General features: G+C 44.7%; 2 protein-coding genes across 6 annotated transcripts in view; one reads left to right on the plus strand and one right to left on the minus strand.

Annotated features, from left to right (window-relative positions):
• The window catches only part of LOC106808622 (WD repeat-containing protein 37-like), a 21,422-nt gene extending 21,059 nt beyond the window's left edge, over window positions 1–363 (plus strand). The window contains exon 11 of the mRNA XM_014811414.1: window positions 90–363. Coding sequence (XP_014666900.1) covers window positions 90–363 — 274 coding nt within the window. The remainder of the gene's footprint in view (window positions 1–89) is intronic.
• Window positions 364–3,187: 2,824 nt separating this feature from the next.
• Window positions 3,188–16,786, minus strand: LOC106808637 (alkylated DNA repair protein alkB homolog 8-like). Of its 5 annotated transcripts, none has more exons than XR_001393794.1 (12): window positions 16,571–16,786; window positions 8,159–8,396; window positions 7,690–7,830; window positions 7,215–7,415; window positions 6,544–6,721; window positions 6,106–6,227; window positions 5,696–5,735; window positions 5,445–5,529; window positions 5,059–5,214; window positions 4,564–4,713; window positions 3,355–4,240; window positions 3,188–3,284 (listed from the first exon to the last, which is right to left on the minus strand). XR_001393794.1 is itself a non-coding variant. In XM_014811441.1 (11 exons), exons 1-11 carry the CDS (start codon window positions 16,673–16,675, stop codon window positions 3,629–3,631), a joined length of 2,028 nt encoding a protein of 675 aa, XP_014666927.1. In that variant the 5' UTR covers window positions 16,676–16,786; the 3' UTR covers window positions 3,188–3,628. The 5 variants fall into 5 exon arrangements, 2 of the variants coding, with proteins under 2 accessions (XP_014666927.1, XP_014666928.1); XR_001393795.1 differs by having other exon boundaries at window positions 3,188–3,294; XR_001393796.1 differs by having other exon boundaries at window positions 3,188–3,274; window positions 3,345–4,240.
• Between the last annotated feature and the right edge of the window lie 7 nt (window positions 16,787–16,793).

The raw sequence follows: 16,793 nt of genomic DNA on the forward strand, positions 1-16,793 counted from the left end.
TGCATGCACTACATGTGATTCTTCTATCTTCTGTGTCTCGTATATGCATGCACTACATGTGATTCTTCTATCTTCTGTGTCTCGCGCAGGCTGTCGGTGTCGCCCGCACACAACGTGATCGCGATACCGCACGACAACCGGCACGTGCGTCTGTACGACCTCGCCGGTAACCGACTCGCGCGTCTGCCGCGCGGCAACCGGCTGGGCCACAAGCGCATGGTGTGCGCGACGGCGTGGTCTGACAAGGAGGTCACGCCCGGATGCAACCTGTTCACGTGTGGCTTCGACCGCAAGGTGCTCGGCTGGAGCGTCAACCTGGAGAAGGAGAACAAGGACAAGGACAAAGACAAGGACAGGGATTAGAGTGGCGGGGGAGGCGGCGCCGCCGGGGAGGGGGGGGGCAACGTCACCTGGCGGGTGATGGCTTCTCTCCTCGAGGTTGGTCCGACGTAGAAGGGATACGTCTTCCCACAGGAGAAGCTCCACTATAAATGGAAACCTCCTCCAATAGAGAACTCTCCCATGTAGGGTGTCACCTCCTCCCACATATGAAACTTTCCTGTAAGGGGACACCTCCTATAAGGGGAACCTTTCCTGATTGGGAACTCTTCCTTCTATAGGGGTATGTCTTCTGTAGGGGACACGTCTTCCAAAAGGGGGAACTCTCCTGTAGGAGGATAAGGGGATACCTCCCTCCACAGAGGAAGCTCTCATGTAGGGGAAGGCCTTGGTAGTGTCTTCTGTAGGGAGACGTATCCCACAAGGGAATGTAAAGCTGGCAGCACACTTCACCATTTTCGTTGCTCGTACATGCAATTTTCGTGGTCGGCAATTTTTGTGCCCTTTGCCGCGTCACAGCACACGTCACCACTGAGTGGTGAGTCTGGTGACATGTGCTGTTGACGGCAATTTTTTTTCACTGCGATTCCTTCCCACAGGTAGCCTATTCCAGACTGCTTTACCAAATACCAGACAATTATTAATAGTATGTAGATGAATCAATCTAGGCCTAATAACTTCTAAAACAACTTAAAATTTTCAATTTTTTTATTGATAATTAAATTTATTAACAAAATAAATACCAGTATAAAATATTTGAAACTCAACATGATGTACATGAAACAAGTTACAGTAGAACCCCACTTAATGGACACCCTGTTTTAAGCTGGGCACCTCTCCATCATGTCTATTAATGTTCAGTCCATAATAGAGGGGTTCTACTGTATAACATTTTGAAATCATGTGACGGCAGCGCTAATTTTGATTGGTCTGCGAGTGATTTTGTTGCCGATTGCCGTGGTGGCTTGGCGCACACTTCACCACAAGTTGCCACCACGAGCAATTTTTGTGGTGAGAAATCAAACCGGTTTTATTCTCGGCAACTCGTGGTCACCACTAAATTTCCGTGGCGACTGGTCGTTGCCGGCCCCCGCAACACTTGGCCATTTTTGTGGCGACCACGAAAATTGCCTGTACGAGCAACGAAAATGGTGAAGTATGCTGCATGCTTTAGGGAACAGCCTTGGGAGTGTTTCCCCTGTGTGATAGCTACAGTGGGCTTAGTGGTGTCGCACATACAGAGGAGTAGCATCTCTTTATAGGGGGTGATGGCTACAGTTACGTAGGTAACGACTGCAGTTGGGTGTGCATGGTGTGTGACACTTACAGGGAGGGTAGGTGACATTCGTGGCAGGAGATTTATATTACCAGTTGTTATTATGCAACTCCGACAGAAAGAAATTTCAGTCGGCAATTGTTTATCTATCTAATTTATAGGATTATGTGTATTATCGTACCAGACGTGAATAAAACACACTTGGTTGTAATCACACTTGTAAAAACGTGCGCATCACACTCTTAAATACGTGTAAAAAAACACTTGTATTTATTTACTGCTGATCATAATATTATATACGTGCATGCGTGAGTGTATATACGTGCATGCGCGCCATCTATGTGTGTGATTTTACACGCAGGCAGGACACGTGATGGTTCATCACTCCAACATTTCTGTAGCTGTTGCTGTGCTTTGTAGGCGCTCATGATACTGATGTAAAACAAACCGAGCAGAGACGTGATCTTCTGTAACGAGGGAAAAACAGCCAAGGCTCCGTTGTCAGAAACAAAATTGGTTTTAACACTAATCTTATCATTGACTTTTCCTCACAGATTGTTGACAGAAACATGGTAAAGTTCTGCGTCTCTCATACGCAGTGTGCACAGGTCCGGTCTGCGAGTTTATGTTAGGTTCAAGTCAATGTCAGGTGCGTGTACAGGATTTGTACCAGGGGGGGTCTAACCGTAACCCAAACTTGCGAGCACGCGAAGGGGGGGTCTGTCAGAACAATTTTGAAATTAGACCCCCTTAGATGCGTTTTCTGCGCGAGCAGGGGGTGGGGTCCGGACCCCCCCCCCCTGTACACGCCCCTGAATGTTAAGATCAATGTCAAGACTAATTTTATATCTGACAATGGGCTCCAAAACTCGACCAAGGCACGAACAGTCTTAGTGAGTTAGCAAGGAACTAGTGGGGTCAGAGGCACTAGACTGATAGATTCATATTTTACTCATGCAGTGCAGTGATTCGTGAATACGCGAGGAATCGTGGAACGAAAAGGTGCGCTTGATTCGCATCACACGCCGAGATCGATTCACGAAACGTTAGGCGCGTCACTAACAACATTGCTGCATTAATAAATGGCTTTCTAATGGAGCCTCCCGTAGTAAGCTAACTGTCTAATGGCGTTCCCCATTGAGAATTTTCCTTCTCCAGCAGTAACTCATCTTGCTCTTTCTCCAAAGTAGTGCAGTCGTGCTAGTACCAAGCTACTCCTTGGTTATTTCCACATTTCGATACGTTGTGCATCCGATATAGCGTGAGTTATGACACTTAACAAACACAGGAATGACGCTTGACGAAGTTATTTATATTTACTTTAGTAGTCTATTTTGTCTCGGTGTTGTTGTGTTACTAGTTCGGTGCACAGCTTGTGATCACGTTATAGTATAAAGTATATCAAATGCAGACGCGCTTATCATATACGATTCTTCGATGGATGCAACGTGTAGGTCATCATCATTGTTTTGGATGAAATGATTATAATTTATGTTCACCGTGTTTGTTGCAAATGTTATGAATAGCGTTGTAGAAATATGAACATATGGATGAAATATAAGAACAAACATGTCTAAAACTCAGCCGTTTTTATTCGGCGATCTTTCTTCGCCTGTCGTCACAGTCATGAACAATTACTCGCAACATACCTGTACATACCTGTACATACCTGTACATACCTGTACATACCTGTACATACCTGTACATACCTGTACATACCTGTACATACCTGTACATACCTGTACATAATTGTACTGGGGGGTTTTCAGGTAATGATGATTAACAGTTTTACGATGTTGCATCGATCGAACCACTTGCACTCTCTCCCACTCGTACCCCTCACCTCCTCTCTCTTATGAATGTGTTTGGGGCAAACACATCACGAACAGCCTCTTCCAGGGCAGCTTCTCAGTCGGAAGGAAGGACTGGACTAGGGAGACTGGACTCGTTCTATATATATTATATATATATTATATACATATATTATAGTTCGTATTATAGGGAGATCTGTTTCTAGAGAGGAGGAGAATCCTCGCGAGTCTTCTCTAGTACGACGCACCAGTTGCCGTTGTCATGGAAACTCCTCACCGTCCTCGCGCAGCTGACGCTCGCACACAGCGCCTCCAGCTCCCCCTGGCGAAAAACGTGGTAGAATCGATGAAAGACGGGCGGCGTCTGCTCGTCGTTGTCATTGCCGGGGGCGACGGGCGGCGGGCGGCCGCCGCGCAGGTGCCAGGGCACGAGCACGTCCTGGTGCTTGAAGTTCGTCCTGTTCACGTGAACGGGAAGCTTGCGCGGAACCTCGTCTGAGCCGCCGTCATCGCCCGGATGTCCGTCCGTCGATCGTCGACGCATCGTGGCGTCGCCGGTGTTCCCGGTCACTGTCTCACCGACCATCCCGTCACAGCTGGTCGTGGGTTCGCGTCTGTTCACTGACGCGGCGTCCGTCGTTCCCGGACCGCTCCGCACGCCGGGCCGCTCTCCCTCTCTCGCGTTCTTCTTCTTGATGTAACTAGACTTTGCTTGTTCGCCACGCTCCTGCTCCATCGCCCACACGTAGATCAAAGCCTTGCCACCAGGGGTCAGCACTCGCATCAGCTCCTCAATGGCGGCTAGTCTTCTCTCCTGAAAGAGGGACAACTGTGTGTGAAATGCGATCGCGAGTTAGGGATTATAGATTTATAGATCATAGATATTTATTATGGATTTGGGAAGGACTGGAAGCAATTTGTGGAAGAAAGTTCATACTCCAGGGAACAGGAGTGAGGTAAGTGCCACAGTATGTTAATAAGTACATAGTAGATTACAGTAGGTTATATGGGGAATGATAACCTAAAAAAATCGAGGAATAATAATAAGAAACCAGCAAGACTAAACGCAGAAACCAACTAGACAGACACTAGCTGCAGTAAGACTAATGGTGAGGTTGGCGGCGAGGCGTTGCGTACCCGCGTGGAGAGATGGTGGATGACGGCGATGGAGAGGCAGACATCGATGGTGGCGGCGCGCACGGCGACGCGCAGGCAGTCGCAGCCAAACACCTCGTGACCTCGCCGCCTGCTGATCTCATTCAGGTTGCCGCTGCGATCGCAGCCAACCTACAACAACGATTTATAACACTGCATCGGTCGCGGCACATCGGATGCATTCATGGCATCGCGGTCTAATCGAGAACAAGTAAATTCATCGTTTGAGACGCACTCAGACAGCCATACAGTCATTAAAGTTGTTTGAACTTTTAATTACATTAATGTTGTATCTATTACTTAAAACAGCTGCCTTCTGTATTTTCATACTCGTTCGTTTGCTTGTTTTGTTGGTTAAACAAATTGTGAAATTTCAAACCGAGGTTACATTGCATTGACTCGATGCATCTACACTTCTACCTGTATTATAATGCGAGTGTATTTTGCTGTATATTATGCGATCTTATGCGTGATTACCTTGACGAGGTGCTCGCTCCCTGCCAGGTATTTGCCGTTTCCACTCCCAACGTCCAGCATGAGAGACCCTCGAGGTTGTGAGGCTAGGAACTCGGCCACCTGGGGCCACTGCCTGTGCCGAGTTCCACTGAAATGTCCCGCTATCTCCTCGTACACCTAACAAAGTAAAAGAGAGTTGGATCAAGGATAGTTTCAGATCCCGTAAATGTGTTTTCGCCTGTGTGCTAAACTAGGCTTGGGTCAGAGAGTCGACGAGTGTGACTTCGAGTGTTCTACACGTTTGTGCGAGGAGGTATAATCATAATTGCTGTTACGTTGTTCGTAGGCTGGTGTTGTATCGTGAATGTCGCCGTACGATGCGTGTGTGTATGCTGAAGCCATCTCACCTGGTGTACGTGTGCACACTCCAGCTCTGCAGCTTCCTGGTTCGACTTGGAGAGAGCTTCATCTTCTGTGTTGTCAGTGGCAACCCTGCGCGTGTACGGTGAGAAATAAGCATGATGGGATAATATGATAATACCGAATAATGGGATGATTCATGCAGCAACAATCATCTGCACACTCGCACGTTGTTTATTCTTACAGTAAACGTGCATTGACCAAACTCGACTATGCATCGCGAAAAAGAGTAGCCTACCTGCTAGCGCTTCGCTGTGAGTCGCACTGGTCTGGATATCCTGAAATGGAGACAAATATAGGCAAAATTCGCAAGTATACTCACATGAGCACCCCCCACTTCAGCAAAACAATGGTTAAAATTTGAGCCAGCCTGGTACCACGAGACTGCCCATTTCTGCCTCTGGTTATGAACACTATAGTCTAGTGAACACTATATGAACACTATATATGCACACTAGTACAGATGACACGTACAAATTCATGCTGAGATTTCAGAATCTATTTTGTCCCCTACGAGCATAAACTGTGAGTACATGATATATACATATATATATATAGCAATGGCGTTAGAGCCTGGAGTAACCAGCGCAGCAGCCGTGGCGGACATAATATCGTATCGGACATGGCTGCGCACCCCGCCACACTTACCGCAGTCACACGGTGTCCGGCGCACCTTGCGGAACGTGAACGATGTTCGCAGCCCGCGCGGCTGCAGCGTCAGCCCGCGTCCGCTCTCTGTCGGCACCACGTCTGTCTTCCTCGGCGTGATGCTGAGGAAGAAGAACATCATGGCGAATGAAGCCAACAACGACGAAACTTGAAATGAACAAACTTGAAAAATGAAAAATGAACTTGAAACGAACAATGCAAACAATGAAGGGCCCCATATCAAGGGAAGCCAACAACGGTGAAACTTGTGTGAAACAGCTGGGACTAAGTGATAACCCATCGATCACGTTAACTGTAAAAACTGGTTCATAAAAGATTAACAATATTCAGATAGGGCCACCATAAAAAGATTTTCTTATTCAATATCGCCTCATAGCTTGACTCTCCTTCACAGGCAGGTAAACAATGAGCTCGCACCCGTGCGTCCACAAGTATCTGGATTCTCCCGTCATAACGATGGCGCTGCGTCGCGGCAGCACGACCGGTAGGTGGCGCCCGTCGTCGCGCCGAAACTCCATCATGGCGGCCGATCCGAGACTGAGCGACACGAGCTGATCTTCGAACGCCGAGTGCGTGTCAACGTGCGGCGGGATACCTGCCGTGATGCGAACGGAGAAAATGACGTCACGTCAACGCACGCTCGCCGTTCGTGAACGCTGGCAATCAATTCACGTCGCATATTTGCATTCCCTCTCCTTCCCCTTTGCTTTATTTGTATTATACTTTATGCTATCAAATATGTTCTATATTTATTATAGAGTGTTTATAATCCCGATTGACGCACGTTTTTCGTTCCCCCTCTTCTGTCGGCAGTGGGATTAGGATTGGTGTCAGGGTTAGCTTTAAGACTAAGGTTATGGGTGCGATTAAGGTTAGGTTTTAGGTTAAGGTTGAGGTTAATTTTATGAATAGGGTTCAGATTATGATTATCATTAAGGTTAGAGTCATGTTAGGTTCCGGTTAACATTGGGGTTCGGAAATGTCGCCAGGGAATTTCGCGAGCAAACTTATTTAGCCACGTGCAAACTGTAAATTTGCCATCGGTACATCTGCAAGTATTACATCATCAACTTGCTACCAACACGTACCCTGACCGGGTAGATACTGGTTCACGGTAAGCTGGTCCGGCTCCTGGTGCAGATGTCCGAGGTTTCGCAGCGTGTCCAGCACACAGCAACACGCGGCAGGCACTGGCTGCTCTAGCGGACTGTCCTTGTCAACGTTGTTGTTGTCGTAGCGAAACTCGTAGCCAAAGTGTTTCACCTGTCGATGTCGAAGACTGTTTTGAGCTGCAAACACACGCACATATCACCATCTCAAATGCGTGAAACGATCTGGTGTGCAATTGTCGTTTTTAGTTCAGCTGTCTAAAGCATGAAATAGGATTTGGTTGAGGCGGGAGTATAGTGTAAGCCATCGGTAAAGTCCATGAAACTTAATCCTGAGCCCCTCTAACTCGTTTCCATAACCTACGCTTACGTTATAACGTTAAATATACGTGAATATTCATGACACTGCAATCGAATGATCGCATACGCTAACCCTCGTTTGTACTGCAGAAACCTTTTTGGGTAGAAAAATCCTCTTCCCAACAGATGGCAGCGAGAAGTTCTCGTTCGTAATCCTCTGATATGATGTCGTGAACCAAAATCAATCCAGGTGGCAGCACCATCCCATCATTGCTCGGAGAAATGACATCGGGCACTGTTTCAAATGAGAACATTTCGTCATATATCATTCTTTAGATTATTCTATCATATATCTATTATTCACCTTGAAATAATACTGGATATACAAACAGCCAGCAAGCCAGCCAGACAGTCCGACAGACAGACAAGCAGTTATATAGACAAACATAGAAGCGGGCGAATGAGCAGACAAACAGACAGGCAGGCAGAAAGAAAAAAAATATATATATAGCCTATATAGAGATAGAAGAGATGTCCAGACAGACACTGATAATAGGTTAGACAGGCGAGTAAACACACACACTGGAAGCATCTACGATCAACACGACTTAATTAGCTCTTACATTTTTCAACGTACAGCAGGTGAAGCTTGGCCCCGGGAGCTCCACTACTGCGTATATCGTAGCCCTGGGCACAGGCGACGGCACGTGTTGCTCCACCTACATCTACGTAGCTAATGAAAGCATGAGGCTTGTCGGGCACCATGACAACGTTGGACACCTCACCATACGGTTGAAAGATCTCGAGTAGTTGCTCTTTGCTCACACCACAGACCAAGCCTCCGTTTGCGACGAAAAGATGCTAACAATTCAAATGAGAAAGGGGAATTATTCATTACGGATAAATACTGGATGCAATATTATCATTGTCTAGTGGGGTGATGTCTAGACACATACACACATACATACATACATACGTATGTATATACATGCACGTCTTATTCCCCATTCTCAGACATGTCATACTCCTCTAAATCAACTGTTACACATGTATACGTACGTACTGTACATACGTAAACATGCATAGTGACAGACACTTGTATTGTACAACATCTTATGCCGGGCAATCAGTGATGTTACTTTAAATGAAAGTGTCAATGACATTGTAGCTCACCACGAAAAAGGACACAAATGAGTGAGTGAGAAGAAGTCAGTTTTAATTGAGCAACCATCGACGTACATTATAGAAACGAAGAGTATATATATGGGAGAACTCCCATTATATACTCTTGATAATTATATGTGTAATTTTTTATGTGAAAATAAAGTTTGAGATGTGAAAGTCTGAGATGTGGGCAAGTGATGGCGTTACACCTAAATGATCGCCATTTAACGTTTTTATAATATTCAGATTTAGGCACTGCCTAAAAGCGGAGCTCCCGATGTGTAACGTGTAAGATTGAGAGGATACGCTTATTCCATGTAGCTGCTATATACCACGTGACCAATGGTGTTTCTCTGCCCATAAACACAACTTTTGTCAAAGGTTAATTGTTGCATGGAAGTGTTTACTTCGTATGAGTTTTCTAAGCGGGTAGCACACGGGTTGCCATCTGTATATCGCAATAATAATTTATAAACCAAAATGAATCACAATTTGTGACGGTAGATGCGCTATATACCCGCTTTGATGTTTTAGCGATGGCGTTTGAAATAAATAGGTTATGCTGCGTTCGACATGTTTTGTAAAACTTTACTCTAAATATAGACGTTTTATCGGCAGGGTGGAGAGAAATACCAATTTCGCATTAAAGATATTGTCAATGAAATCTTGTAAAACGAACCAGACGAATGTGACACCACAGAGTGTTATCTGCGTGTCTATATAATATGCTATATAATTGTCAAAACCTACCTAATTTGCATAATTTTTTTTAAGTATTAAAAACCCCTGCCCTTATTCATTCACATACCAAAAATGAGCAAAATCCGTTGAACCTGAACTGACTAATATGGCAATTTCCATTTTTGCCAAAAAATTGCCGTGGCTCGAAAGTACGTCGACTGGCGTGCTCCAAATAGAACGTTCAAACCTCTCCATAGCAGTAACAACTATACCCAATTTCAAACATGTGGGTCAAACGGTTCCTGAGTTATCGTTGACCGTAGCCAAATGTTGACGGAAGGACGGACGGACGTACGACGGACGACGACCATGTCAATAGCTCAGCTTGACGATGTCAAGGTGAGCTAAAAAAATCAACTTGTTTCCTAGCGAAAGAGTGGAGCGCAGCGAAACCATGATACTTGTTATTGTCAATGTAACCTCAATTGCTTAACAAGACTGGAGTGGTCAGAGGCAGAGGTAGGGGTAGCACTGTAGCCTGTAGGCGGGTGGGTCGAGTTAACCGGTGGCCGCACTGGACACCACAACGATCTGACACAAACTAGTTTGAGAAGTAAAAACCTACCTTGTAGGAGACGAAGACGTACATATTCCTTCGTGTGTCATCAATGCGCTCTTTAATTTTGCTTCCTTTCTTATTGCTTTCTTCTCTGCTTTAGAGGGTTTCATGATGGTAGAACTATAGCTAGTAGCAGTAATATAGAGCTATACTCTAGGGTAGAGCCTGACCGGGTTAGTAGTGGAACTAGCAGTAGCACTGACTATAGCCACTACTGCAGTACTGGCACTAACTAAGTTAGACATAGAGTTGCCATGCGCACTTTTCCCAGATTTGTACTGTATCATGTATGATGAGATTGAGAACACAGACGGGGCCTACCACGAAGTATCATCAATCATCATTCATAGATTATAATTACTTAGACCGTAAACTCACTAAACTGTAATACATGTGCGATTGTAAACACGGCTATCATGGATATCACCACAGGCACTTGAAGCATATCAACAGTAAACATACGCCGCCGCCATCGCGCGTACACTGACACATATATATTAAGCAGGTGCGAAAGCGTGCGCCAGGAATTCGCTCGACGCTCGCTTGTCTACACACGATTTCAACACAAATACTCAACCTTACGACTCCATCTTTGCTCCTAATTGAAGTACAGTGCTTACTTGTTGTAGAAATATCATGTCTCACTTCGCAGCAGAGCTGTGTCACGCAAAATCACGAATTAAATCATGAAATTCTCGCGATCTCTAGCGTGCTTGCGCGATGGTTACACATTTCGAGATCTGGAGACCCCTACCGGTCGTAATCGTGACGTCATTTTTCGAACAGCATGCCTCCGGCGAGCGTGTATTTTCCAGGTCAATCAAGAACATAGGGCTCTAACGAGCGCTGCCATTGGTTGATACAAATCACGTGCCTCTAACTCCTGTTTTATGGTGCATTCACTGCATAATTGTGACCCTAACCCTAACCCTAACCCTAACCCTAACCCTAACCCTAACCCTAACCCTAATCCTAACTCTAACCCAAACCCTATTTAAACAAATATAGAAAAAATTTAATTTTTAATTGTTGTAAAAATTAATTGCTGTTAAAAATGTTGTAAATAAATCATGTAAATATTTGCGTTAATTGGGGAAAAAATGTTAAACAGATAAAGATAGAAAAATACAGAAAACAGAAAAATAATTAGAAAACGATGGGATTCGATCCTCCGACCTTTCATACTTGTCGCAGATTGACGCCAGCGTTATACGCGCTAGGCTATCGAGACATATCGTAAATACTAGTTTTGCATGTGCTATGTATATTTCGGGAAAACAAGCTCAACCAATAGCAGCGCTCATTACAGCCCTATGTTCTTGATTGACCTAGGAAAAAAAATCACGCCTCCGGCGAGCGTGACTCGACTCGCTCCACGCTCCAACTATCAGACTGTACCTATGGACTGTACACTCCGATGTAACTGTCTTGAAAACGTACAGAGGTAACGAACGTTGGTCCAGTCTATGGTATCTATAGCAACGCCCCACTGCGCGCTTTGACGGGGCTCACATGGGAGGCGGAAAGCAACGTTGTGGTTACCCAAGATGCAGTGCGCCGCCTTCCGCCATGTACTTAAATGTGTAACCATCGCGCAAGCAATCCTAGAGATCGCGAGAATTTCATGATTTAATTCGTGATTTTGCGTGACACAGCTCTGCTGCGAAGTGAGACATGAATATTTCTACAACAAGTAAGCACTGTACTTCAATTAGGAGCAAAGATGGAGTCGTAAGGTTGAGTATTTGTGTTGAAATCGTGTGTAGACAAGCGAGCGTCGAGCGAATTCCTGGCGCACGCTTTCGCACCTGCTTAATATATGGCTGTTGCTCCTGCGAGGTACCGTCGCCGATTATTTTTCTCTTTAAAGTCACGGTACTGACGGTACTGACGCCTGATTGGTTGAGCTTGTTTTCTTGCGATATACATAGCACATCCAAAATTTTAATTTCAATAATGTGGGCAGCAGCGCAACGGGTAGTGCGCTTGCCCCAAGTATGAATGGTCGCGGGATCGAATCCCATCCGTTTTCTAATTATTTTCCTGTTTTCTGTATTTTTCTATCTTTATCTGTTTAACATTTTTTTTCCAATTAACGCAAATATTAACATTATTTATTTACAACATTTTAATAACAAACAATTAATTTTTACAACAATTAAAAATTAAATTTTTAATTTAATAGAGTTAGGGTTAGGGTTAGGTATGGGTTAGGGTTAGGGTTAGGTTAGGGTTAGGGTTAGGGTTAGGGTTAGGGTTAGGGTTAGGGTTAGGGTTATCGTATATATCGTATAAAATCGTATATATAATATCGTACCAAAGCAACGGTAGTTATTATTCGCCGATAGATGGCGCTGCATCACTACCGTGAGTTGAAGAGAAAAAATTCGGCGACGGTACCGTCGCAGGAGCAACAGCCTTAATATATTATGTGTCAGTGTACGCGCGATGGCGGCGCGTATGTTTACTGTTGTGATATGCTTCAGTGCCTGTGGATATCACGGCTATTTGGCACGTCACGTTACGTCAGGTTTACGTCACGTGATAGCGGCAGTTAGATGAGTTTTCAGTTACTTTGTCAAAGTAAAGTAAATGATTGAAGAGATGAGGTTCCCATCTATGGGAAAGAAATCCAAGATGTCAGCCTTCATGCCTCATGTTTCAGTGAATTTAAAAACATAGAACAAAACAACGAATTAAATCAATTTCTTGCTGTATGATACTCGGTATGAAAAGTGGAGAGACTTTAAACATTTCACATTTACGAGGTAAGCTTCCACCATAGCCCTATGATAAAGTTAGCATTAGTTAAGGCATGGCACTTGACTTGGTGACGTTGGTCAGTCGACTCGATGGTCTCTAGTTAAGCCAGCATGTCCACGGCACCGTGTCGGTCAGTCATATAATAATATTTATGAAGTAGAAAAGTGAGGGAGTGAGCAAGCAAAATGAGAGAGCAAGACAGTTTCAAGTTTAGTTTCTTCCCCAGGACAGTTTCAGTTTGGAACTACCAGCACCAGGCAGTTGCTGATGCTCCCTCTAGCTCCAAGAAACGGTATTGCTAGGGTTACAATACCGCTTCAAACCTTGGCTGCAGCTAAACACGTAGTTGCCTTATATTCCAAGTATCGCCAAAAAACACCACACATGTGATATACCAAATTAATCAGTAAACGTCACCTTCTTGTAACCATCAGTGCGCTACGATGCGCTGGGTACTTACGGGTTACAGCAACTTTTTGAGACGAATGCAACAACATTTATGAATTCGCCGCAATGTTTGCTATCATTCCGACTGTGACTAAAATCCGCAATGGATCGAACAAGCGAAATTAAACGATCTGCGGTCCTCATGTAAACCACCCCAACATCCGAGAACATGTCATCTAAGGCTTTTACAAATGGCCAAGACATTTAATTGTGAACATCGTTTCACTTGCTTTGGTGTGTAATTGCCGTGAGAGCCATCGTACTATTTCTGTAGTATTTTTTAGCGAGTCTTTTCCGTTTTGGGTTTTCCGTGCCTTGCTAAACATGGCGGGTAAAGCTGATTTGAAAGTTGATATGCTGTGAGAATTAGCAGATTATACCGTGAATTAAGAGATACATTCTAGTTTAGAAGCAGGACAACTGTGAGTTAATGTTCATATTTTAAACAAGGCAAGTCAAAGGTGGTAATGGAATGGTTTTATTTGAGATATACAGAGTTATTCATCTAGATCTGCAGAGGTGATAGGTTTTTTGTATGGAAGGGTGTCAGGCTGTATAGACAATCCGTCGCACAGCCTGGTCGGGCTGATGCTCCCTCCTAATTAGTATCCTATAGCTATAGGGAGGCTGTGGGTAGCTATGGGGAGCTAGCTGTCACGTACGTCATTCATTCTGAAGTCTATTGGTCCCCATTTGCCCAGTAAGTCAAATGAAGGCCTTGAGATAGGCCGGCGGGGAAACACACACACACACACACCTCTAGCTCTCTCTCTCTCTCTCTCTCTCTCTCTCTCTCTCTCTCTCTCTCTCTCTCTCTCTCTCTCTCTCTCACTTTCTCCTCTCTCTCTCTCTCTCTCTCTCTCTCTCACGCATAGGGCCTACACACACACATACACATATTCCCTCCTCTCTCTCTCTCTCTCTCACGCACACACGCACTCGGCAATCAGCTGAGGCGTACCGTTGCGCAAATCATGCGTGTACGTGTTGCATGATCACTGTGTGAGATCACAGGCACTTGAAGCGTTTCAATAAAATATAATGCTAAATAAATACGAAATCTATTTATTACCAATTTCTTAATGTTCTATACATTACTCTCTTTTCACCTATTATTGCCGACAGTTTCCTGTAAATGCCGTCCAAATCCTCTATGACTATGTGCAACACACGCTACCGGCCGCCATTCCTCACGCGGCTGCACAGTGCACACTGACACTTATATATATAGTGTCAGTGTGCATTGTGCAGCCGCGTGAGGAATGGCGGCCGGTAGCGTGTGTTGCACATAGTCATAGAGGATTTGGACGGAATTTACAGGAAACGGCCAGAATTAAACAATTTTAATTTTGACTTCAGACTGCGGACTCTTTCATTTTGCTGGCGACTCCCTCTTTTTGAGCGTAGGGAGTCCGCTGGACTCCGTGTTTAAAAGTTAATTTACATACATACCGACATACATTAAAATTATGTTGTCTTTGATGTTCTTACAGGACAGAAGACCCACAGCAGGACAGGAGGCCCAGGACAAGGCAGCAGGCCCAGGACAAGGCAGCAGGCCAGGACAAGACAGGAGCCCAGGACACGTCACCTTGGATCAGCCGTCAAGTAGCCGTCTTCTGGATGCCCTGTCAAGCAGATGAGATGTCAAGCAGCACCAACAGCAATTCAAGTTGCATGCAGCCCCATTATCAGCAGCACCTCAGGCATCTCAGCGTAGCTCTCTTAACCTGTCAAATTGATATCTGATTCACAAAATAATGGGATACAAGAACACGGTGTATAAGAAGACGATGCAAGAACATGTGTTCATTAGGAACATCACGAAGCACATAGAAAGATTCAACACACTAATGGTTGAGCAGCATGGGTTCAAACCACAACATATATAGTTGAAAGACTCACAGCATCACAGATCTCACATATCTAGATAGCTGCTCACAGCATCATATGAACTAGGAGAGTCAACTGATGAGTGAAGGCAGACTGACCTAACCATACTGGACTTCAGAAAGGAATTTGATCTACCAGTCTCTTATATGCATTGAATCACTAAGGGACATTCTACCAGCGGCTCAGGTCATTCCGTTTAAACAGACGTGATTCTTTCCAGGCCGACTACTCAAGCCGAGGCACAGGATTAGAAAATCTTCATACAGGAGCCGCAGTTGTTGCTGCCATGGTTTCTCTATAGCCATTCTAAAGGCCCTTTCTGAGTACACTCTGATGATGGCTGAAGCTATGCCAGTTGGGCCTTGCGCCCAGTGGCCGCTACCGTGGCGTGCGACGACTGCACATCTTGGTTCCACGTCGGATTTATGAATATGGCATCGGCTGTTTTTCATTCTTTGATCCTATCAGATGTGTCATGGATCTGCAGTGGCTGAGAAATAACGAACTTTGCCACTCTACCTCAATGTTTTACACGTTTCCCAGTCTGCATTGTGTCAGCCAGAACTCGACAGACTCCCACAGATCGTCTGACACTTCACACATCATTACTGGTTATGAAGACTCGTGTGTAGGGTGGACAGGTATGGAGCAAAGTGAGTACATATGATTGCTGCATAGCTGCTGTCCATGTGTCATCTCACCATTGACATAAAGAAACAGCAATTTCTTGAATGATTTTCAGTATTCAGAAGCATGTGCATGAATAAGAACCAATTAACAATGTTTAAGACTGAGTTATTATTTTAAGTCAATATTAAATCGTCAAAATTCTCATGGTGTAAGCTAGATTATTTGTTATCAATTCACTCTGTATGTATGTGTTTTATGTAATGTGATTGCAGGCATATCAGAGAGAGAAGAGGAATAATTGATGCCAAGGTGCTAGGTCATGAGGCTGGGATTGGAGCATGCTAACTTTTTGGTAATTCAAACGTCATGCATGCCAATTTTCCATACTAGCTGTACCCTTCAGTGAGTAATTCCTTTCTTGATCATAGGAAAGAGCTTTGGCATTGACTTTCATGTACATCACGGGTTTTTTCTACATATATATATTATATAGATCATTAAATACATTAAAATTATGTATTATGAAGTCTCTAGAAAACTTGTTTCCTAGCGAAAGAGTGGAGCGCAGCGAAACCATGATACTTGTTATTGTCAATGTAACCTCAATTGCTTAACAAGACTGGAGTGGTCAGAGGCAGAGGTAGCTCTAGTACTATAGCCCGCGTACAGTTGCCGCAGGCGCCTGCGCGCAACTGTACGCGGGCTATAGTACTAGAGCTAAGGCAGAGGTAGGGGTAGCACTGTAGCCTAGCTGTAGGCGGGTGGGTCGAGTTAACCGGTGGCCGCACTGGACACCACAACGATCTGACACAAACTAGTTTGAGAAGTAAAAACCTACCTTCGTAGGAGACGAAGACGTACATATTCCTTCGTGTGTCATCAATGCGCTCTTTAATTTTGCTTCCTTTCTTATTGCTTTCTTCTCTGCTTTAGAGGGTTTCATGATGGTAGAACTAGCTAGGAGTAGTAGTAATATAGAGCTATACTCTAGGGTAGAGCCTGACCGGGTTAGTAGTGGAACTAGCAGTAGCACTGACTAGCCACTACTGCCAGTACTGGCA

Source organism: Priapulus caudatus, unplaced genomic scaffold (assembly GCF_000485595.1).
Source record: "Priapulus caudatus unplaced genomic scaffold, Priapulus_caudatus-5.0.1 Scaffold291, whole genome shotgun sequence".
Classification (NCBI taxonomy): Eukaryota; Metazoa; Priapulida; class Priapulimorpha; order Priapulimorphida; family Priapulidae; genus Priapulus; species Priapulus caudatus.